Here is a 21,423-nt window from a genome sequence, read left to right on the forward strand (position 1 = left end):
TGAATTTCAGGAAGGATGCGGTCATTCTGATGTGTGGGGGGATGGAGTTCCATATCTTGGGAGCATTGCCCGCGAAGGATTTGCTAGATGTTGAGAGTTTCTGGGATTTCAGAGGAATGAGTAGGAGCGTGTTGGAGCTTCTGAGGTTTCTAGACTGCCCGGCCCTTTTGAGCTTGTTGGCCAGGTATTCCGGTTTGCCCGTCTGCAGGGCTTTATGTGTGAGGCAAGCTGTGCGGAAGCTAGCTCGTTGGTCAATAGGGAGCCATTTCAGATCCTTCAGAGCTGGGGTGATATGTTCATATTTCTTTGTTCCCATGATCATTCTTGCAGCGGCATTTAGGGTAGAGGTCAGAGGACGCAGGTGAGATTTGGCTGTTCCAGTCAGAGTGGCAATGCCGTAGTCAATTCTGGAGAGAACCAGAGCCTGCGTGGCCTGTTTCAAGTCTTTTGTGGGGAGAAATGGTTTTAGTTTGTAGATCAATTTCAGGTTCAGGAAGGCACTTTTGGCAGTTTTTGAGATGTGTTCTTTCATATCCAGTTTGGGGTCAAGGGTGATCCCTAGGGATTTTATGGAGTTCGATGGAACAAGCGGCACATTTAGGGCGTTTAAGGCTTTGAGCCAATCAAGAATTTGGGGGTTTTCTTCTTTGTTAGAGATGAGGAGCACTTCAGTTTTTTCCTCATTGAGTTTGAGGTGGTTGGAAGAGAGCCAGAGCTGAACTTCGGTAAGTGTGTGGTTCAGTCTGTGGATGTCCGAGATCGATGTGGTTTCCAGATAGAGTTGCGTGTCGTCCGCATAAAGATGGAAGGGGATGTTAGCTTTCCTTAGAATTAAGGTGAGGGGCTCCATGTAAATGTTGAAGAGTTGAGGAGAGAGTACAGACCCTTGTGGAACTCCTCTGCTGATGGGAAGAATGTCTGATTCGCAGCTTTTAATTTTTATTCTTTGTGTGCGGTTGTTGAGAAAGGAGGAGAACCATTTTAGGACAGTCTTTTCGAGGCCTGCTCTCTCCTTTAGGACATTGATTAGTAGGGCAGGATTGACTGTGTCAAATGCAGCCGATAGGTCTAAGAGGATGAGAAGGCTGCAATGGTTGGAGTCGAGCGACATGTGAAGATCGTCCAGGACGTTAAGTATTGCGGTTTCAGTACTGCAGCCTTTTCTGAACCCTGATTGATGTGGGTCGAGAAGCTTCGTGTTCTCTAAGTGCTGGGAAAGTTGCGACAGCACACATCTTTCCAAGATTTTGGATAATAGTGGAAGGTTCGAGACTGGTCTGAAGTTATTCATATTCTGTATGTCAAGGCCCGTTTTTTTTAGTAGAGGCGTGACTTGACCTATTTTAAGGCAGTCCGGGATGGAGCCCTCGCTCAGAGAGCTGTTAATGATCTTGGCCCAGATAGGGGCTAGAGTGAGCTTCAAGTCTTTGGTCACTCTCGGGGGAAGCTGATCAAGGGAGTGGGTTGAGGGTTTGGCGGAGGCTATGAGATTACTTTTCAATTCAACCTGGATAGGTTGGAAGGAGGACCAGCGAGTGGATGTGATTGTTGGTCTTAAATGGGAAGTTGTAGCGGGGTGGTCTGAGGGCAACGTGCCGAGAGATCGGTCAATTTTCGCGATTTTTTCGTTGAAGAAGCTGGCAAAGTCGTCACATTGGGATTTGGACGCTACCATGTCTCTTGTTACCGGAATGGAGGTTTGGTTCTTGATGATGTTGAAAAGTTCTTTGGGGCGGTTTTTGGCATTATCAAGGGCCGCACAGAAGAAGGACGACTTTTTGTTCTTGATATGGTTGTAGTAGCTTTTGCGGGCTGCCTTGAGCTGGTCCCGGTTGCGTGAGGAGGGGTTGGACCTCCAGGATCTTTCCAAGTATCTTAGGTGTCTTCTTTCATCGTTAATGTCAGTGGAGAACCAGGTTCTGGAGGGGATGTTTCTTTGTTTTTTTAGTTTCCTTGGTGCCAGCTGGTCTAAGACGAGCTCCAAGTTGGAATGGTAGAGCGAGGTGAGTTCTGTGGTTGAAAGGGGTTCTGTCGTGATCGGGAGGAGTGAGCTGAGGCCCTTTTCAAGCTTGTCAAGAGGTACTCTCGATAAGTTTCTGATCCATTTGGGGGAGGTTTGCGTGGGAGGGACGGAAAGCGCCGGGTGATTGATATGAAAGAGGATGGCGTGATGGTCTGACCAGTCTACTGGGATGATGTGGTCAATTGAAATTGTCTTTTTATCTGCGATGATAGCATCCAGGGTTGCTCCTCTGTGGTGGGTTTCCTCTGTGCAGTGCTGGGTCATGTCAAGGTCATGAATAAGGGTGTTGAGGGATTGAATGAGCGGGTTTTTTGATACATTCCATCTTAGGTTGAGGTCGCCCAGAATTATACTGAAATCACTGTTGAGAGCTGTTTGCGTGATCAGATCCGTCAGCTGGGCGCCAAATTCGGAGGTAGTGCCCGGGGGATGGTAGAGGAGAAGGCATTGGAGAGTAGGGTGGTGAGGCGAATTGATGTTGACCGAGAGGGATTCAAAGGAGTTGTAAATGACGGCAGGAGATTCAGAGATGGAGAGGTCGCTTTTATGGATAATAGCTATTCCGCCGCCTTTGTGAATGGGCCTGTCTTTGTGTATAATTGAGAACCCGGGCGGCACCAGCGTGTCCAGGATGGGGCTGGATAGAGTGTTAAGCCATGTTTCAGTGATGAAGGCTACGTCCAGGTCATGTGAGAGGATGGTTTCGGCTATTTCTGTTGCATGTTTGACGGCGGATCTGCAATTGATGAGCATACAGTTTATTTGGGAGTCATCCTGTGAGGTATGATTGACCGAGGTAGCTCTGGGTAAGGAGGAGAGATAGGGTGGTGGTCTGGCAGCTTTACGACGGGACGGGTCCCTTCCCACTCCAGTGATGACTTGAATTGAGGAGAAGGGAGGGTGGTCAGGGGGCATTATTTGAGCTGGCTGCATAGGCGGGGTTTCATAGGAGGTGATGAGGGAGGTCACTTCCTGTGGCGAAAGGGAGGGAGCCGTCCTTCTAGGACTGTCGATTCGAGCCTCAGTCCTGGGATTAGAGAGAAGAGGCTGGGAGCCTGTGGGGGGCTTGAACCCAGTGTGGGTATGAGAGTCAGTCTTGGCGGGAGGCGGCTGGAGGCGCGGAGGAGGGACGTTCAGGGAGGGAGGCTGGAGTTTCTCTAGGGAGGATAGGGTTTCTTTCAGGCGAGGATCAGAGTCGCGATCTGGGCTTCTAGAAAGTCCAGGCGTTGTGTCAGTTTAGGTGCTGGGGAGTAGGTGGGCGAGTGGGTGGAGTTGGGTTTGGTGTGGGAGAGGTCGTGTAGCAGGACGTCGAATGGGGGGGTCTGTGACGGGGGACCGGGTCTAGGTTGGAGTTCGATTGTGGGACCACTAGTGAGGGAGAGCGGGTTTGGGGCGAGATACTGTTAGGAAGTGGGACGGGAGAGGGAGGCACGGAGTTAGCTTTCATGATTTTTTGGTCAAGGGCAGGGTGGTGGGAGGGGCTGCTGTGCGAGTTACTATTAGGGGGAGTAGTCGAGCTGGAGGGATCTGATCGGTGTTTCGAGTTCGGATGGGCGGGGAGTAGGGAAGGAGGGGGGTTGCGGTCTCTTTGGGGGAGGTGGATGTCTTCACTACGGGGGATGGCGTGAGCAGTGGGAGTGAGGGATCGCGCAGGGCGATGTGATTCAAAGACGGCGGGGGGACTGGGAGTTCTAAGGGGAGGGGACTGAGACCCTGTGGGGGTGCGGGAGACGTGGTGAGGGGGGAGGGAGGTCGGAGGTCGGAGGGGTAGGGGGGGGAGTCCTGGAAGTTTGGGAGAAGGGGGAGGACGTTAGGGGATGTAGGTGAGAGGGGGGTGGGGGGGTTCTGGTTGTTTGGGAGAGGGGGGCGGGCGCTTGGGGCTGTGGGATAGAGGGGGGAGGGGCTCGGAGGGACGGGTGGATGTTGACGTGATTAAGGGCGAGGGGAGGGGATTGATGGGGTGGATGAGGCATGCTCTGCGGGATAGAAGTTGGTGAGGGTCACAGGGGGTGGTGAGGCCTGTATGTAGTGGGTAGAGAGCCATGGCCGTCTTAAGAGTGTGAAAGAGGGAGTCGAAGAATTCGAGGTTGTCATCTTTCGCCTGGATTAGAATGGTGCCATTCTTGAAGATGGAGATGGAGATGTCTCTGGTCAGGGACTGTTGGTTCAGGGGGGAGATTGTTAGTTTCCGGTTGTGTTCTGATATGGTGGTTTTGGAGACTGGAAGGAGTGAGTTAAAGGTGGAGACCCAAGCGTCTGGTCGGGTGGTATGGAAAATGAAGTCTGTTTTTCTCAGTCCTCTCGTTGAGCAATGGTAGGTGTCCACGATAAGAGTTTCAGGGTGTTGTCTAATTAAATTCTGTTTGAGGCGTTTTTTTGGCTTTGAAGGAGATACTGTGTGGGAAGGTAATGGCGTAGGTATTCCGTCCAAGAGGAGATAAATGGTTGAGTGCAGGGCTGGGGTGAATGTCTAGGCGCAGGGACGGAGGCATTATGGTGGAGCAAGGGGGGGTGTGGCCGCTAAGGGACTGAGAGCGGCGTTAACAGAGGGGGAGGATTGAGTTTTAGAATCGGAAGGGAGGAAGTTCGGACTGGGGACCACACTGCACCTTCCTAGGTCACGTGTGGCAGCCGAGTTGGCATCCGGCAGCCCTAGCAGGGGTGGAGAGAGCTGGAGCTTACGTGAGTGGCAGAGTTCAGTGCTTCAGCGGATCAGCGTATGTCTCTTCTGTATGTAGCTTCGAGTTGGCATAGCGAGGGCCCAGGTGTGGTAGTAGGTAGGGAGAAGCTCTTTATTAGTCCAGTACCGGAATAAGCGAAGAATAGGCGGAGGATCTGAGGGGTCAGGCCGCTCTAGGTAGGGGCGAGGGAGCTGAACTGTTAAGGGGGGTATGGGATGGTGTACCTGGAGATCTGCGTTTGTCTCCTTGGGTCTAGGCGTCGTGCTTGTGTAATGGAGTGCTTAGAGAAGGGAAACTCATTAATTGGCTAGCAGATTTGTAGTACCCAAGGTAGATGATCAACAGAGAACTAGAATGATAAATGTTGTAAATAGGGTTTCCAGAGTCCTTTCGTTAGGGGAAACTGGTTCCTTTAATAAAAATTAGTTTGCCAAGTTAAATGGGAGGTAGACGCTGTAAATAGGGGCCTCCTTAATTGTCTAGCAGATTTGTAGTTACCCAGAGGTGGGCGATCAACAGAATACTTGGATGATGGATGTTGTAGATAGCAGTTTCCAGGGACCCTTCGCTAGGGGAAATTGGTTCCTTAAATTACTTAATTCGCTTGGTTAACTAGGAGGTAAACGTTGTAAATAGGGGCCTCCTCTGCCCCTTTGCAAGGCATTGCAGTTTTGGATAAGTTGTCTTCACTCGAGTCTGATTTCCTTTTCTATTTGGTGTCCCGCGTGGTGGCCATCTTAGGGTCAGGCGGCCTTTAGCGTGAACAAAGTGGATGTAGATAGTGTGGAGGCATTGGGTGAGGCGTCTTAGTTGGTCGTTGCTGTTGTTTTTATTTTTATTCCCCCGGCTACGATGGCGGGGGGCCTTTATGAGCCAAGTGGGTTCCTCGATTCTGACGAGGTCTCGTTTTTTTTGGAGCTGGCGGCCATCTTGGGACAGGCAGCTCTGGGGGGAAAGGAGCGTCGAGACCGGCGCGGGGCCCCCAGCCCTTTGTGGGCAAGCTAGTCACTCACCGGATCCAACGTCGTGAACAGGCGACCCTCAGCCTCCGCTGCTACCCCGTTCCGCACTGCTCCTGATGATCCGAGCTCTGATGTCCGGCGGCGCCGTCACTGGGAGCCTCGTCGCCTTTCGCTAATCTGGTGAGAGAAAGGGACAGCTCACTGCCGGAGGATTGCTGCTGTGGGTGGGGGAGCGGGGCGAGGTTCCGGTGGACGAGGGTCTATGTCGCCAGGGAGCCTGGTCCTCATTGACGGGAGGGGCAGGTAGAATCTCTCGATCAGATTCTCTCCTTCAGCAGGACGCTCGGTGCCGGTTGATGTCTAGGACCGGGTGGGGGTGGCGGGGGGCATTCGGTGGGGTCGCTCCGGCCGGGATTTACACTGAAAGTGATCCCTAGGTCCGGAGCTAGTCCCAGTCACTCCCTCCTTGCGGCCATGGAGAGCCAGTGCAGGCTCCTCTGTCGGAAGCGAGGCAGATACCCAGACTCTAAATAGAGCAGGGGAATCCTGAATTCGGCAGAAAAAATACCCACAACATTTTTGGCAGAATATCTTGTCCGCCAAACTCTAAATGAAGGCCTAGGTGTGGAAATCATGTCTTTTCTTTTGACAACTTCATATTTTTCACTATTTCACAATGTCCTTAATGAGCAATGACAACTACTATTCTGTGTAACAGATGTGGAATGACATTTTTCACTCCTCTCCACAGTAGACCTTCGGCAGACAGTCAGTTCACTTTCTAGTTGTTTGAAAGCCAATATCACTTATATTTGAACCCCTGGATTAAACCTACTGCTTTGCTTCCATCACTATCTGTGGTGGTAGTTGATTACATGAATAACTTGTTGCAATGCTTCTTCTTCTAAAGTCATTTGTATGCGTTCTGGCTCTAACACTCGCTCTCAAGTTTATTTCCTTATGATGAAGCTGTTGGACGCTTCTGCAACAGATGTTCCGCTATCAGTCACGAGTGGAAGATGCAACATAATCAGCTGGATTGTATTATTTACTTGTTCTATGTACTCATTTTAAATCATAAGACATATACTCCATCATTCAATTCTTGGTGGCATTTTGCTTGGGGATTTCCAAAAATAGTGAGGAGCGCCTGATGATAAGTTCCAATGGTGAATGCTTGCCAAATATAACTATATAATGTTCATATGCCCCTACCTCAGGTATACTTTCCTTATCCATAAGTTCTTGCAACCTCAGTTAAATTCCCACTCCTAGCATAGGGGACAATGTGTCTTGGTGTTTTCCTTCATAGTTTGTGTTGTGCTACCATTGGTCCAAGCACTACGGGACTAAAATCCACTCACTGCAAAGTTCGGCATCCGAGGAAGCTTGGTGCTTTGCATTCTCAAGTTCATTTAAAACGTATTCCATTTTTGGTCAACTCTCACAGTGGTGCGCTGATTATTGCAGATTGTGGAATATAGTGTGCACATAAGCTGGCCATGAACGTACTGCAATAACACACACAGAGCCCTTGAGTCCGACGTAATGAAGTGATAGTCAAGTGGGAACACTACTCAGTACGACTGCATCTAATGTCTGCAGCAGCACTACACCTCATATGATTTTAACCCTAGCACAGGGTAGCAATAATAAATTGTATCAGGCTAACCTTGTAGCTAGCTTTAACCACTAATCCATCAGCACTGCACGCCTCCCATCATACACACTGCTCACATTGGGTTTTAGGAATACCCCTCTTACTTGAAAACATCCCTGAGCTCCTCCCTCATAGCGAGGGGGTTGTAGCCCGCATCATGACCAGGCTTCATGATACGAGGAGGATTCCCAATGATGAGGCATGACACCTCTGGTGTGTGAGGGGAAACCGGCCTTAAAAGGGAAAACCCCCCACTAGAATAGTTGTTCCCACTCCTTGACTATCACTTCGTTACGTCGGACCCGAGGGCTCTGTATGTGTTGTTGAGTCTTCAATTGAGGAGCGTGCCCTCGCTGGTGCACTAAGGGCCAGATGTAGGTAATTCTGATTTACCTACTCTTAAATACCGAATCATACCAATTCGGTATTTAAGAGTAGGTAAATTGGAAATAGGCAGATGTAGGTAATTTTTCTTTTACAATTACCGATTCTGTAAGATTCGGTATTTACCGATTCGGTAAATACCGAATCGGTATTTCCCATTGATTCCTTTGGGCCTTGAAGCCCTTAGGAATCAATGGGAAATACTGATTCGGTATTTACCGAATCGGTAAATACCGAATCTTGGCAGGGGGAATGGGGTGTCACTTTGACACCCTGTAGCACCCCAATTGCAGGCGTGTGTGCCATGTGGCACACATACATGCCCTAAGGGCATGTCTGTGTGTCACATGGCATAGGTGTACATGCACAGATGTGCATGTACACTGGAATTAGATATTTTACCACCCAATAGGATTGGGTGCTAAATACCGACTCCTAAAGGGCCTGTGGCACGCTTTGAAGTGCCACCTACATGTTGATTTGCAGAATCGGTATATTTACCGATTCGGTATTTTACCGATTATGTAAATTTACCGAATCGGTAAATATACCGATTCTGTAAATAAAATGCCCCCTACATCTCCATTTGCAAATACCGGTCGGTAACAGCCGAAATCGGCCGTTACCGACCGGTATTTGCCGACCTACATCTGGCCCTAAATCTCCTCAGGCCCCTCTTGTGTGTATATAGATATGAACCTATTGCTCCTAAAAACATACTTCCAAAATTGCTTGATCATGTTCTTGTTGTGTTTTCCCAAGTATTAGAATGTCATGGTTGTAGTTTACCCAATTTGTTCACTGGTCTAATTGCTTTTCTTATTGCTGCTTGGAAATTTTCAGTTTCAGAAGATATTAAAAATTGAGCCATGTATACCAGACAAAGCCTAGAGAAGCTTAGAAAGTTGTAATATATTGTGATACCTAATATAATCCTAGTAGGTAATATCCCTTATATAAATACAATTTTGAGACGTTGTGGATGCACTAAGGCAACTAATATAAATAACTTCTCTTTCAATAGATGCATTTGTGCTCTAAGGTCTGAACAGGTGCAAACGTATAGCTTTTCTTTTGTGTAACTGCTACAATTAGAGATACCCACAGTGTTCAACCATTTACTGCCTTAATGATGTCCTGGATTCCAAGACAGCAACCTCTTTTACCACTTGGTGTTGCTAATGCACACGTACTTTGTATTGATTTTGAACCACAGGACTGAATACCTTGTAAAAGTGTAATATTCTTTGTAGTAATAGTTATTTAAAAATTTAAACAGAATGTTCTTGTGTTATATTTCTTAGCCATGCTATATTGCGACATAACGTAGGATATATGACACTGACGAAGGCGGCAACGCTGAAACGCGTTTGTCAATTTTCGCTGTAACGGCTTAAATAAAAATAAAAAATTTCGCTTTGAAAAATCTATATGGCTCAGAAGTGCACTCTTTTGAAAAGTTTCTTTTAGAAGTAAGAGATGGGAGTTGTGGAATTAATTGGCGCGTTTCACCGCGCGCAGAGGACGCACCCGCAACAACGAGGAGCGGTGGCTGGTGAATGGTGTATTTGGAGATATATATATATATATATATTCTCACAGCATTAGAATAATAATCCTTCAAAAGAAACTGAAAGCAATTTAAGTTGCATTTTTTAAACTAAGCATTCTATCGGTATGCACTTGGTGTTTGTAAAAGAACTGTAGGTAGAAATGATAGAAATGTAGGTATGATAGGTTTGTCATGATAGCTATAGTTACGATTGTTATGGCCGGTGGATATAGTCAGTTAGGCTATGGTACCTTAAGTATGGCTTTTATTTTTATTTTTTGATTTATCTTAGTGTCTTCATCAAATGCTCTTTGTATGCAAAAAATATAACAGTACAATGCATTAGTGAAAAATGTCAAAAAATGTAGAACAGTGTTCAACAGGTTCAACAGGCTCAACAGGTTTTTCTTTAAGAGTTGCTTGAAACCAAAAAGTGAGGAGCAGAGTGAATAGAAATGGGGAGGTTATTCCAAAGATAAGATCCAGGAAGTGTATAAGAACAGCAGCATGAAGAGGTGCAGGGAGATCGAGGAACTGAGAGAGGAAACTGAATACAAAGCAAGGAGGTGTTTAAGCAGAAATCAGTGAGGAAAGGTAAGGTGGAGCAGGTGAGTGAATACATTTGAAGATAATACAAAGATAACAAAATCCAAGCCGATTAGTAATTGGAAGTAACCGAAGCTGAACCGGGACGGGGAGAAATGTAGTCAAGAGAGAAAAGTAAATGAATACAAGCTTTTTTAATAGACTGGAGCAAAGTATGAAGATGCTGTGGTAGACTAACAAGTAAGGAGTAACATGTGGTACTAGAAAACACCAAATATTGGAATTGCTGTCTGAGAGAAGAGAAAGGAAGAAGGGATTTCATTTTTCGAATGCTAGGTGGAAGTGAGCGTTTGTAACCACATACGAGAGCTGATCAGAGAAGTTCAAGGAAGTGTTGAAGACAATGCCAAGGTTACTAGCTGAGGTGAAGAAAGGAATGGGAATTGAAAAAGAGTGTGTGGGCAGTAGGATAGGTATGGCGGAAAAGCAGGGTAAAAGCAGATATTGGTTCTTGTTAGACTGAGTTGTATATAATAAGGTAAGTCCATACTTTCAGTCTTTCAAACAGGATTTCATCCAGTAAGAGGCACAGAATCTGCCCTCATTGCCATCTGGGGTGCCCTTAAGAACACAGTTGACCAGCATGGGGTTGCTACACTACTTCTCTTGGACCTGTCAGCTACCTTTGACACATTTGACCATGACACTCCAATACACAGAATCTTGAAGCTGGCATAGAGGGGACTGCTCTCGACTGGATCACATCCTACCTTCAATACAGAACTAATGTCATCCATACCCCACACTTTCTCTTGCAAATCATACTTCACAGAAGTAAGGGTCCCTCAAGGCTCTATCATCTCACCCATGCTTTTCAATATCTACATGAGGTCATTACCGGTACTGAATGATGAATTTCACCTCACATGCTATAACTATGCAGATGACACACACATACTCCTTAAACTGGAAACCCCAAAGACATTGGACACTCACAAATTTCAGTTGCCTCAAAGACATTAATCAGGGGATGATATGAGCCATCTCAAACTGAATGCTTCCAAAAGAGAAATACTCACATGTGGTGATTGGAAAAATTATGACCATTTCGCCGCCTGGCCTGATGATTTGGGAGCACCGCGTAAAGTTTCTAAGTAAGTAAGAAACCTCGGAATTACCATGGACTCCAAGCTATCAATTAATGCCCAGGAGGTCAAATTAGCAAGAGCCAGCTTCATTACTATAAACTCTGTGATGCATCATCCCCCACCTGGGATTTCCACAAATAGTCCAGGCAACCATCTCTCTTGTTCTGTCTAAACTCGACAATGCCAATTGCCTCTACCACGGCTTTGAAAAGACTACAACGGATTCAGAGCTCTGCTGCCAGACTACTCTGACATATAAAGCCACAAGTCCACAATTTCCTTGCTTCGAAGGCCTACATTGGTTACCGATTGCAAGAAGATCCACATTCAAGCTGCTTTGTATCACCCACAAAGCGATACATGGAACAGGACCGCCCATCATCATTAACAAATTCACCAAATGCATTCAACAAAGAAACCTTTGCTCTAGCTTGGCACCTTGCCTCAAAATCGCACCATACAAGAAAACCATAGATGGCACATCATTCTCTGTCCAAACAGCCTTACTATGGAACTCTTTACCCCCAAATATAAGATCCATGGATAACTACCTTATCTTCAGGAGACTACTAAAGAGTTGGCTCTTCCCCACATAACCACCATACTCAAACATAACTTTACAGCATATCCCTGTGTATATAAGCAGTTATTTTGATGATATATGTGTACCTAGATATGTGTATTTCTTTGTATGAATGTGTATAATAATTATATTTATAAATATATAGATATTCGTTAGTTCTGCTTAATAAATATACATATTATTTATGGTTATATTATTCTACGTTAAACATGTATATAGGTCACTGCATAAATAAGTAAATATTTCTCTAAAATTGCTTCACTATTGAACTAAAAAAATGATAAAAACAAATAAATTTGCTTAAAGTACAGAAACACTTGATAGTCTGAGTTTATTACCTACAACTTAAATCTAGATATCTTACCTTCCTTATACATTTATACCTTCCATGTACTTATGTATCTTTATATTTCATATTTTACTCCTAATTCAGCATCTCCAATGCACTACCGTGTATCTCGCCCTATACCTCTCAATATATGCTCTACCTCCACTCTCTGACTAATCTCAAAACCCTTTATACTACTATGATCCCCAAAATAACCCTTTCTTGACTCTTCCTTCCTCTACCCCTCCTTCCATCATCTCAAACCTTTCTATTCAAATCTCCCAAATAAGCCATTCTAAACCCTTCCCTCTAACTCTTCCCCCTCCAACTCCCCTCTACCCATCACAACCCCCCTCCTGCAGCTATGATCTCCAAATAAATACTTTGTAGACCCTTCCTTCTTCTATCCCTCCACTATCCTTTTCAATCCAACTAACAGACTCACATGTCCACCGCTCAAATGTATTTCATATTTCCCTATATTAATTCACCACTAATACTGTTTGGCTTCCGGGGTAGTGTACTACTGACCGAAAAGCGCTTTGATACCTCATCAGGGGAGTCGACAAAGTCAATGTCAAACCCTTGCGGCAGCGAAGCTCGGGGTAGGTCGTTCGACAGCCATGCGCTCGACTGTTTGTGGCCTGATGCCAATGGGTGTCCATCTGCTACCAGCTGTTGAGGTGTGGTTATCCCCCCTTATAGTCGGTCTATTAACTCAGGCAGTATACTTTACACTTTTGTGATTATGATGGGGTATGGTTTCTAATACTTTGCACTTTACCAGACCACCCTTTGAGTAGCTAAGCAAATTGGCCCTAATGAATTGCCGTGATCTTTTTTGACATTTGATAGGTAAGAAACATGTTGACCTTCACGTAATCTTTTAGTGCTGGTGTGGACCATAATATCCACTTCTAGTCACTCTTTGTCCTTACTTGTAACAATGGAAACCAGATATTAAATTTGGCTTGGGTTTCCTTTAGTTATTTTCAAATCACTTCACACCAGACTATTCATTCTGTCACGTTAACACTGCACCTCACTCTTCACATTAGCAAAACACTCAAAAGAACTCCGTCAAAGAGCCCCCAGCGGGGCCCGCTTGGAACTGCACTGCCGGCCCCAGAAGGAGCTGCTGATGATGAAGCATGACAGCCATATAAGTGTGTGAGGGAGGGCCCTTGCTCCTGAGAGACGAGATCCTTCCTTCTTTCTACAATGAACTGCATACCTTTTGTTTGACATTTCCTGTTGGGGGAGGGGGTGTATGCTGGACCTTCAATCGCCCTCTGTCCCTCCTTTTTTTAGGCCTCATCAGGGGTACCAAGAGCTTTATAAATGCAAACCCTTCCATCTTCTATCCCACCACTATCCTTTTTAAATGCAAATAACAGACTCACATGTCCACAGCTCAAATTAATTTCATATTTTCCTATATTAATTCACCACTAATCCTTTTTGAGTTCCGGAGTAGCGTGTTACTCACCGAAAAGTGCTTCCACGCCTCATCAAGGGTAGTAAGCGTTATATAAATGTAATTGCAATTACAATCTCTCCTAGTCCAGCAGTGAGAACACATACAACTCTTCAAATGCATCTCTACCTCAACAAGCTCCACAGATCGCAAACAGAAACGATGGGCCGACACAAGTTTAGCCAGCCTGTACCCACATTGCCTTGCAGGCTTCTTCTACCCAGTACTCACCTGACATATGACACATATGAGCTCCATTGCAGGTACGTGGGGATGGTCTTAAAACTGACGAAAAAGCCAGAAAAGAGCAGGACTGGAATGGCAGTCACTGGACCCACAAACGTTGCCACCTGTAAAACAAAAAAAAATAATTGATGGTGATCCACCAAACTGACTGGGATATCAGAAGTGGCTTCATGCAGTGTTTGTGATGACACAGGAATCACCTCTTCAGCAGACTCCTATCTGCAACTGGTGAATTAGGAGAAGGGCAAGAGAAAAAACACTGTTGCTTTGTCTTTTTGCTGCTACCTTCATAGCCCCTGAGACCAGGAGTTAACAAGGGCAGACACTATTTCTAATTGTTGTCTAAGAACACTTGCAGCATGCTGACACTGCACCCCCACATTGTGTACTGTATGCTTTCACGGTGCTCTTTGTATCTACACTGTGCCACACTGTGCCCTGCATCCCTAGACTCTCCTGCATGCGAACAGTGCCCTGCATCCTTACAATGTTTCCTTCCATCCTTCTTAGCGCCTCTTTCCCCACACTATGCTCTGCATTACTACACGGTAACCTGTATCCTTACCCTTTAAACTACATCCCGATTTAGGCGCTATTCGCAAAGGTAAATTTACACTTGTAGATTTACTCAGCTGTAAATGCACTACTGTACCTTGTAGCATCTTTACACCTTTTTGCTCTTAAATATTAATTTATTTAATTACAAAAAATAAATTGGATATACATTTTGAAATCAAAATAATTTACTTTATTTAACATTATTTCCTGTGTGGTGTTCTTTTAAGTCCCTGTCTCCATTATTTTCCGTGGGACTGTATTGCAGTGCCTGTGAGAGGCCATATGTGGTGGGCTTACTCCAGTGCTGTGCTAGACTCCGTCTTTAGTCATTTTTGGCCGTAGTAACTTCGGAAGTGCTGTTTGTGAGTAGCAGTGGGCTTACTCGTTTTATGTTCATGTCCCTCTCTGAACCTGTACTTACCCTTCCCTCAGCCCCTCCTTACTCCTCTATAATCTCCTCCACTTTAATAATACTATTACCTATTCTCCAGCCCCAACCACATTTTCTACTAAAATGTATATCTACATGTTTGCAGACCTCTGCAACCAAAGCGGAGAACCCTGTGTGGAAGACAGGGAAGAGGTGGAGATCTCCACCCATAGGCTTGTGAACAGCATTTGTAGTACATAAGTTACACTATTGTAGCACTACTAAACATACTCCAAAGGGCGGTTTGTGTGTAGGTCCATTGTGCCCTGCAACTTTACACCTTACCTTACATCCCTACACCATGTCCTCCATCCTTGCAAGGTGTCCTGTCTACCTACACTGTGCCTTAAATACGCAAACTGTTCCCGTCATCTTTATAATGCGTCCTGTACAGTGGCGTCACTGGGGTTGGTGTCACCGGGTGCGGGTAACACATGGTGTCACCCCCCTCACGACTTACCGCATGGACCACCTCTGTCGGAAATGTATGGCGTTAGGTACTGTCTTACTCCCTCTAGCTCCCTCTCTCTGTCTAGCTCCCTCTAGCTCCCTCTCTCTGTCTTAGTCCCTCTAGCTCCCTCTGGTTCCCTCTCTCTCTGTCTTACTTCCCCAAGCTCCCTCTGTCTCTGTCTTACTCCCTCTAGCTCCCTCTCCCTCTGTCTTACTCCCTCTAGCTCCCTCTCTCTGTCTTGCTCCCTCTAGCTCCCTCTCTACTCCTTCTAGCTCCCTCTCTCTCTGTCTTACTCCCTCTAGCTCCCTCTCTCTCTGTCTTACTCCCTCTAGCTCCCTGTCTTACTCCCTCTAGCTCCCTCTCTCTGTCTTACTCCCTCTAGCTCCCGCTCTCTCTCTCTTACTCCCTCTAGCTCCCGCTCTCTCTCTTACTCCCTTTAGCTCCCTCTCTCTCTATTACTCCCTCTAGCTCCCTCCCTCTCTCTGTCTTGCTCCCTCTAGCTCCCTCTCTCTGTTTTACTCCCTCTAGCTCCCTCTCTCTCTCTGTCTTGCTTCCTCTAGCTCCCTCTCTCTGTCTTACTCCCTTTAGCTTCCTCTCGCTGTCTTACTCCCTCTAGCCCCCTCTCTCTTATTCCATCTAGCTCTCTCTCTCTTACTCCCTCTAGGCCCCTCTCTCTCTGTCTTGCTCCCTCGAGCTCTCTCTCTCTCTGTCTTACTCCCTCTAGCTCCCTCTCACTCTGTCTTACTCCCTCTAGCTCCCTTTCTCTATGTCTTACTCCCTCTAGCTCCCTCTCTCTGTCTAGCTCCCTCTAGCTCCCTCTCTTTGTCTTACTCCTTCTAGCTCCCTCTGGTTCCCTCTCTCTCTGTCTTACTCCCTCTAGCTCCCTCTCTCTCTTTTACTCCCTCTAGCTCCCTCTCTATGTCTAGCTCCCTTTCTCTCTGTCGTGCTCCCTATAGCTCCCTCTGTCTCCCTCTCTCTATCTTACTCCCTCTAGCTTCCTCTCTCTCTGTCTTACTCCCTCTAGCTCCCTTTCTCTCTGTCTTACTCCCTCTAGCTCCCTCTCTCTGTCTAGCTCCCTCTAGCCCCCTCTCTCTGTCTTACTCCTTCTAGCTCCCTCTGGTTCCCTCTCTCTCTGTCTTACTCCCTCTAGCTCCCTCTCTCTCTGTCTTACTCCCTCTAGCTCCCTCTCTCTGTCTTTCTCCCTCTCTTACTCTTTCTAGCTCCCTCTCTCTCTGTCTTACTCCCTCTAGCTCCCTCTCTCTGTCTAGCTCCCTCTAGCTCCCTCTCTCTGTCTTACTCCTTCTAGCTCCCTCTGGTTCCCTCTCTCTCTGTCTTACTCCCACTAGCTCCCTCTCTCTCTGTCTTACTCCCTCTAGCTCCCTTTCTCTGTCTTGCTCCCTCTAGCTCCCTCTCTACTCCTTCTAGCTCCCTCTCTCTCTGTCTTACTCCTTCTAGCTCCCTCTCTCTCTGTCTTACTCCCTCTAGCTCCCTCTCTCTCTGTCTTACTCCCTCTAGCTCCCTCTCTCTGTCTTACTCCCTCTAGCTCCCGCTCTCTCTCTCTTACTCCCTCTAGCTCCCGCTCTCTCTCTTACTCTCTTTAGCTCCCTCTCTCTCTATTACTCCCTCTAGCTCCCTCCCTCTCTCTGTCTTGCTCCCTCTAGCTCCCTCTGTCTGTTTTACTCCCTCTAGCTCCCTATCTCTCTCTGTCTTGCTTCCTCTAGCTCCCTCTCTCTGTCTTACTCCCTTTAGCTTCCTCTCTCTGTCTTACTCCCTCTAGCCCCCTCTCTCTTACTCCATCTAGCTCTCTCTCTTACTCCCTCTAGGCCCCTCTCTCTCTGTCTTGCTCCCTCGAGCTCTCTCTCTCTCTCTCTGTCTTACTCCCTCTAGCTCCCTCTCACTCTGTCTCGCTCCCTCTAGCTCCCTCTCTCTCTTTTACTCCCTCTAGCTCCCTCTCTCTGTCTAGCTCCCTCTGGTTCCCTCTCTCTCTGTCTTACTCCCTCTAGCTCCCTCTCTCTCTGTCTTACTCCCTCTAGCTCCCTCTCTCTGTCTTGCTCCCTCTCTTACTCCTTCTAGCTCCCTCTCTCTCTGTCTTACTCCCTCTAGCTCCCTCTCTCTGTCTAGCTCCCTCTAGCTCCCTCTCTCTGTCTTACTCCTTCTAGCTCCCTCTGGTTCCCTCTCTCTCTGTCTTACTCCCACTAGCTCCCTCTCTCTCTGTCTTACTCCCTCTAGCTCCCTTTCTCTGTCTTGCTCCCTCTCTTACTCCTTCTAGCTCCCTCTCTCTCTGTCGTACTCCCTCTAGCTCCCTCTCTCTCTGTCTTACTCCCTCTAGCTACCTCTCTCTGTCTTACTCCCTCTAGCTCCCTCTAGCTCCCGCTCTCTCTCTTACTCCCTCTAGCTCCCTCTCTCTCTTACTCCCCCTAGCTCCCTCTCTCTCTGTCTTGCTCCCTCTAGCTCCCTCTCTCTGTTTTACTCCCTCTAGCTCCCTCTCTCTCTGTCTTGCTCCCTCTAACTCCCCCTCTCTGTTTTACTCCCTCTAGCTTCCTCTCTCTCTGTCTTACTCCCTCTAGCCCCCTCTCTCTTACTCCCTCTAGCTCCCTCTCTCTCTGTCTTCCTCCCTCTAGCTCCCTCTCTCTCTCCTACTCCCTCTAGCTCCCTCTCTCTCTGTCTTCCTCCCTCTAGCTCCCTCTCGCTCTATCTTACTCCCTCTAGCTCCCTCTCTCTGTCTAGCTCCCTCTCTCTCTGTCTTGCTCCCTCTAGCTCCCTCTGTCTCCCTCTCTCTCACTCCCTCTAGCTCCGTCTCTCTGTCTAGCTCCCTCTCTCTCTGTCTTGCTCCCTCTAGCTCCCTGTCTCTTATTCTCTCTATCTCCCTCGCTCTCTGTCTTGCTCCCTCTAGCTCCCTCTCTCTGTGTAGCTCCCTCTCTCTCTGTCCTACTCCCTCTAGCTCCCTCTATCTCTGTCTTTCTCACTCTAGCTCTCTCTCTCTCTCTCTCTGTCTTACTCCCTGTAGCTCCCTCTCTCTCTCTGTCTTACTCCCTTTATCTCCCTCTCTCTCTGTCTTACTCTCTCTAGCTCCCTCTCTCCCTTTGTTACTCCCTCTTGCTCCCTCTTTCTCTGCCTTGGTCTCTCTGGCTCCCTCTCTCTGTATTACTCCCTCTAGCTCCCTCTGCCTCTCTCTCTCTCTTACTCCATCTGTCTTCCCTGGCGAGCAACAGGTGGCACTGTAGTGAAGAGCAAGCTGAAATTTGTAACTGGTTCACTGTAAAACTGAAGACTGCAAGATACTGAAAAATAGGAAACCATGCACCCTCAGATGAGCTAGGCTGCTATAGAGTTGCCTTGGGAGCAAAGAAAATTGCAGTCAAGCATTGCAGATCTCATGCGAGACGCCGGCGAGTGTGAACAGCATGAGGAACAAGCTTGCACAGCGAGCGACAGTAAAGGTGAGAGCAGAGGCGAGGCTGCAGTGCAGATTGGTGTCACCCCATGTGTTGGTGTCACCCGGTGCGGGCCGCACCCCCCGCACCCCCCTAGTGACGCCACTGGTCCTGTATACTTTGTACCCCACACACCTACACTGTGCCCTGCTTACCCAGACTGTGCCTCACATCCCTACAATTTGTTCTCTATGTCTACACAGTGTCCTTGATAGCACCACTGTGTCCTATGTCCCTAGATTGTCCTTGCATATCTATACTGTGCTTTGTAACCTGCCTAGAGCCGGGTATCTTTACACTGTGTTCTGATCACTACATGCAATGTGCACCCCCTCAGTATGATCTGCATGCCTATACTTCTCCCTGCTTCTCTATGATGTGGCCTTGCTGTCTAGAATATGGGTTGCATCTAACCCTGGGCGTAGTACTACGCTAGTTTGCGAAGTTTGCGCTACTTCGCACAACGCGATTTGCCAGTAGCACAGTGCAAACACGTGTAGCGTAGCATAGCATAGCGGTCATTTTTTGTTTGCTCGCGGTCCTCAATGTCAAGTTGGCGACCGCGAGCAAGCAAAATGTCACCCTGGCTAAACTTTTTCCTCGTCAGCGATCAGCAACATCAAGTTGCTGATCGCGAGCGTGGAAAATAAACCTCCCGGCAATATTCTCAACGTGGGGAGGTCAGGTTTCTCATTGCGAGTGGTCACGTATGCTCGCGACCGCTCGCGATGAGAAACTACCAGTCCGCATTGAGAAAGCTGCTGCTCGGGTAGAAATCTACTCAAGCGGCAGAAAACGATCGCTTGCACTGTGCAAGATGCGGTTTGCACTGATTGCACAGTGCGGACAAGCATCCGGCACTGTGCAATCAGTGCGAACAGCATTTTGCACAGTGCACTACGCAGTTCGCGTAGCTCGGGTAGTGCGAAGTGCACTTTGCGTAGCGAGGCGTAGCGCTACTACGCGAACTACGCCCAGGGTTACTTGCATCTTTACATTGTGCCTTGCACAGCCATAGAGTACTCATCTTTACACTGCGCCTTTCATGCCTACATTCTGCCCTAAATCCCTCTACTGAGCCTTTACAGATTGCTCTACATCTCTACGCTTTGGCCTGTATTCCTACACTGTGCCCTAACTTCTTTGACTGTACCCTGTATACCTACACTTTACCCTGCATCCCTATCCTGGGGTCTGCATATCTACAGTGTCTACATCCCTGGACTCCACTCTGGATTCCACCACTGTGCCCTATGAATAAACAGTGGTTGTATCTGTGACTGTATCCTGCATCCCTACCCTATGCACTGCATACCTACACTGTGCCCTACATCCCTAGACTGCACCCTGTACTCCACCAACGTGCCCTGTAAGTCAATGGTGGCTGTATCCATGAGCATCCCTACACGGTGCCTAGAGATGGGCCAGCCACTGAAAACTTGAGCCAAGCTCATGCCAGATGCCTCATTCTGGCTCAGCTCTAGGTCTTCTTGGAACCTCGAGCCCAAAACGAGCTGAGCTTTCATAGAGGGGGTGTGGCCTAGTGTCTACACCTGACAACAATGTATCATCACGAACCGGGTTCGAAAACTCATCTAAACTAAACATTCCGGTGAATCCCATCAAATCTCCCTGTACCGTTAAAACCCCATGTAACAGAGTGTAGTGTAGTGCAATTATGCCCTTGGGTAAGGTTTGCGCAATCTCAAGCTGCTCAAAATAAAATATGGATTTGGCTTGTTACCCACACTCGACTCTCATCCTCCAAGTATTAAGGAAAAAGCATTAACCTTTGATATCAGAAAGAGGTACCTATCTAGTTGTGCAGTGTGCAACTGAAAAATATTGTGTCAATCCCAGCTTCCCAACTGGAGCAAATTGTGTGATCCTAGCCAAGTATTGTATGCCACCATGCTTCCTCTTTGTTCATTAATGCATATGAGAGCACCTCAAATACATGACTGCATGAATGTGCGCTGTACTAAAACATGTCTTGTGCTTTATTTAATCACCTATGAAATTGCTCTATCTGTAATAGGAATCTAGGAAACATTTAAGGTATACATGACAACTGACTTGACTCTTATTTAACTAATAGCATTGTCATCAGGGCGGAAACAAGGATGGTTCTGTTCATTTTTTTAAACTCTACTTTTTAATCAATACTTTTCTAATAATCTGATGTACTAAAATGAAACTCTTCCGTGCACAAATGAAATACACTTCTTTGAATTTTGTAGACATCTTATTATACTCTAGCATGATGAGTGTTCTATGTTGTAAATGTGAATAAAATAATTTAGCCATAGGGCCCAGCAGCATACAGTATTGAGTCTCTCTGCGGCAGATAAGCAGTGTGCGGCACGCCCACCAGTACACGTAAAATACTGGGTAAGGTCTTTTTAAAGCAAACTAATTATTCTGAAACAAAATACCATGCAAATTCCCTACTTACCTTTCAAAAGCAAAGACCAACAGAACAGATACTATCAGATTATGATTCCTCTGTTCTGATTGACAGATTCCCTGACCCATGCGAAAGGTGCCCAGATAGAGAATGTGCAATAATGCCATAGTGGTGGCTGGTGCTATACAAATGTGAATGGTATAGCTTAATTGGATCCCACCTTGCTTTACGTGTGTATTGTTTGTTTCTTACATGACTAACAGATGTCTTTCTTTATTCTCATTAATAGTTGTTATTCTTCCATTGGTTCCCCCACATATTGATGACCTTATGCCAGCAGACTGTAAAATGTCTCCACCTTATACGGCATAGTGAGGAGAAGACCAATTTGCCTTACTTGTTGCTTTGCTACACTTGTGCAGATGCTCATTCAGAGCATTGAATTTTGGATAATTTAACACTGTTTCCTAGTGATATGTTCTAGATTGCCCCTTAAATGATGTTCTGAAGTACCCATAGATTTCTTTGCTTTTCGTGGATAACTTTTATACTG

General features: G+C 46.8%; 1 protein-coding gene across 3 annotated transcripts in view; it reads right to left on the reverse strand.

Moving 5' to 3' along the window:
- Window positions 1-21,423, reverse strand: part of ABCG4 (ATP binding cassette subfamily G member 4) — a 252,361-nt gene that overhangs the window by 8,673 nt on the left and 222,265 nt on the right. For all 3 annotated transcript variants that reach the window (XM_078682187.1, XM_078682188.1, XM_078682189.1), the window contains one exon: window positions 13,576-13,694. In XM_078682187.1, the coding sequence (XP_078538313.1) occupies window positions 13,576-13,694 (119 nt within the window). The remainder of the gene's footprint in view (window positions 1-13,575; window positions 13,695-21,423) is intronic.

The sequence above is a fragment of the Lissotriton helveticus genome, chromosome 3_1 (assembly GCF_964261635.1).
Source record: "Lissotriton helveticus chromosome 3_1, aLisHel1.1, whole genome shotgun sequence".
Taxonomy (NCBI): Eukaryota; Metazoa; Chordata; class Amphibia; order Caudata; family Salamandridae; genus Lissotriton; species Lissotriton helveticus.